This window comes from Morone saxatilis, unplaced genomic scaffold, assembly GCF_004916995.1.
Source record: "Morone saxatilis isolate NCDOM2014 unplaced genomic scaffold, NCSU_SB_2.0 Contig16, whole genome shotgun sequence".
NCBI classification, from domain to species: Eukaryota; Metazoa; Chordata; class Actinopteri; family Moronidae; genus Morone; species Morone saxatilis.
The window spans coordinates 23420047-23422257 of record NW_023339718.1 but is presented as its reverse complement, the minus strand read 5'-3'; the positions used below and the strand labels follow the sequence as shown (position 1 = coordinate 23422257).

General features: G+C 42.4%; 1 protein-coding gene across 1 annotated transcript in view; it reads left to right on the top strand.

Moving 5' to 3' along the window:
- The window catches only part of hk2 (hexokinase 2), a 28638-nt gene that overhangs the window by 16077 nt on the left and 10350 nt on the right, over positions 1 to 2211 (top strand). Inside the window, exons 8-9 of the mRNA XM_035658365.1 lie at positions 721 to 882; positions 1392 to 1625. Coding sequence (XP_035514258.1) covers positions 721 to 882; positions 1392 to 1625 — 396 coding nt within the window. The remainder of the gene's footprint in view (positions 1 to 720; positions 883 to 1391; positions 1626 to 2211) is intronic.

Below are 2211 nucleotides of genomic sequence, written 5' to 3'. Positions count from 1 at the left end.
ACAACGTATGGTGGTGAATAAGTGTGACTTTTCATGGAAAACCCAAAATTGTTTGGGTGACCCCAAACTTTTGAACGGTAGTGTATGTTTGGCACTAGACATCCCCCAAAGAACACCATATCATGCAGCATCATGCTTTGGGACTGTTTTTCTTCAGCTGGAAGCGGGGCCTTATTCAAGGTAAAGGGAATTATGAACAGTTCCAAATATCAGTCAATTTTGGCACAAAACCTTCAGGCTTCCGTTAGAAAGCTGAAGATGAAGAGGAATTTCACCTTTCAGCACGACAACGATCCAAAGCATACATCCAAATCAACAGAAGCGTGGCTTCACCAACGTTTTGGAATGGCCCAGCCAAAGCCCAGACCTGAATCCAGTTGAACATCTGTGGAGTGATCTGAAGAGGGCTGTGCACAGGAGATGCCCTCGCAATCTGACAGATTTAGAGCACTTTTGCAAAGAAGAGTGGGCAAGTATTGCCAAGTCAAGATGTGCCATGCTAATAGACTCCTACCCAAAATGACTGAGTACTGTTATAAAATCAAAAGGTGCTTCAACCTAGGGGTGTGTAGACTTTCTATATCCACTGTATGTGCATTTGTAGATGCAGTATTTTGGTAGTTTGGTTTAACGTATCAATAAAACCATAAACTGGAAGGCTCTTTTAGTAAAAATGGATGTGGCGATATTTTATTCCTCTTTTTTTCTGTTGGCATGTAGGTTTGAGAAGATGATCAGCGGCATGTACATGGGGGAACTGGTGCGTCTCATCCTGGTGAGGATGACCAAAGAGCGGCTGCTTTTCCAGGGCAAGACTACAGCAGAGCTCCTCACCACTGGAAGCTTCAACACAAGCTACATCTATGCCATTGATAATGAAAAGTTAGTGCGTGTGTGTGTGTGTGTGTGAGAGTGTGATTGAGAAACTGAGATGCAGTGATGATGGTACAGCGGTATTGTAAGCAGCAAAAAAACTTGTTTCCAGTGAACTAAAGAACAGCAAAACGTCTCAAGCTCACAAAATAGTTCAGTGGGTTGTTTAACTTTGACCTGAAATCGTATCATCTGGATGAACGAGACAACTCTATCCGCATGTGTTAGCCAGGCTGGTAATCACTGACTAATCTAAGTATGCAAAGAACATACTCACCAAATGTTTTCTGTCATTTATGTCTCATATGCAAGGGCAGAATATACATTTGCCTTACATTTGAAATTATATCATCTTACTTACATCTTACTGCCAGGTCATGTCATGCATACAAGCAGAATAATGAGCAAAACAAACATGTATTGTATCACAGAGTTTGTTAGGCGATTAGTTGTTGAAATTGTAGTGTAGTGTCACTGAAGTTATAGTGAATGTGATTTGTGTTTTGCTTTACCTGCAGAGATGAAGAAGGTCTGGCGAGCGCTGAAAAGGTGCTCCGAGGCCTGAGCTTGGATCCGTCGGTTGAGGACTGCATAGCCACTCAGAGGGTGTGTCAGATAGTATCTACACGGGCTGCACACTTGTGTGCCGCCACTCTAGTGGCAGTGCTGCGGCAGATCCGGGATAACAAGGCTGCTGAGAAGCTGCGTACCACTATTGGCGTGGATGGCTCTGTTTACAAGAATCATCAAGAGTAAGTGTTCCTGAACACCATCACTTCACTTGCAAAAAAAAAATTCTTTCAGCTAAATTGCCAAGTTGACTTTGCATTTAAGCAATTTCCATGTTTCCCTGCCTGTCTGTTTACCTGTATCAACTGGGAAACTGATATTTGGCTAAATAAACAGCTTTGTAATGTTGTTTGCTTTGTCCGAAATGCATTTGGGACCTGTTACTTGTTAAAAGTCCCCTACCCCCCTCCCTTGTATTATGTCTGATTTGTCACAAAGACAAGTTTTAATTAAAGCCTCTTGTATTCTTACTGAAAGTGAATGTTGGTTGACTGGAGGACCACACAGATTTTAGTGTAGTTAACAATCAGTAAGCCCTCAGCTAAGACCTTTAAACCTACCAAGTAGGCTGTTGTGTTGTCACATGGAATGTTGTTTACATCAGTAGGTTCCTTGAGAGGGTTCCAGGATATCCCCAGCAAAAAGGAATCATTTATTAGTGTGCCTGCAAAGCACACTACTATTCTTCCTCGGGCTTATTATTATTATTCTTCCGTACGTTTTTCGGCGCGCTACTCCTCCCGCAGCTTTGATCGCACATACACAAAA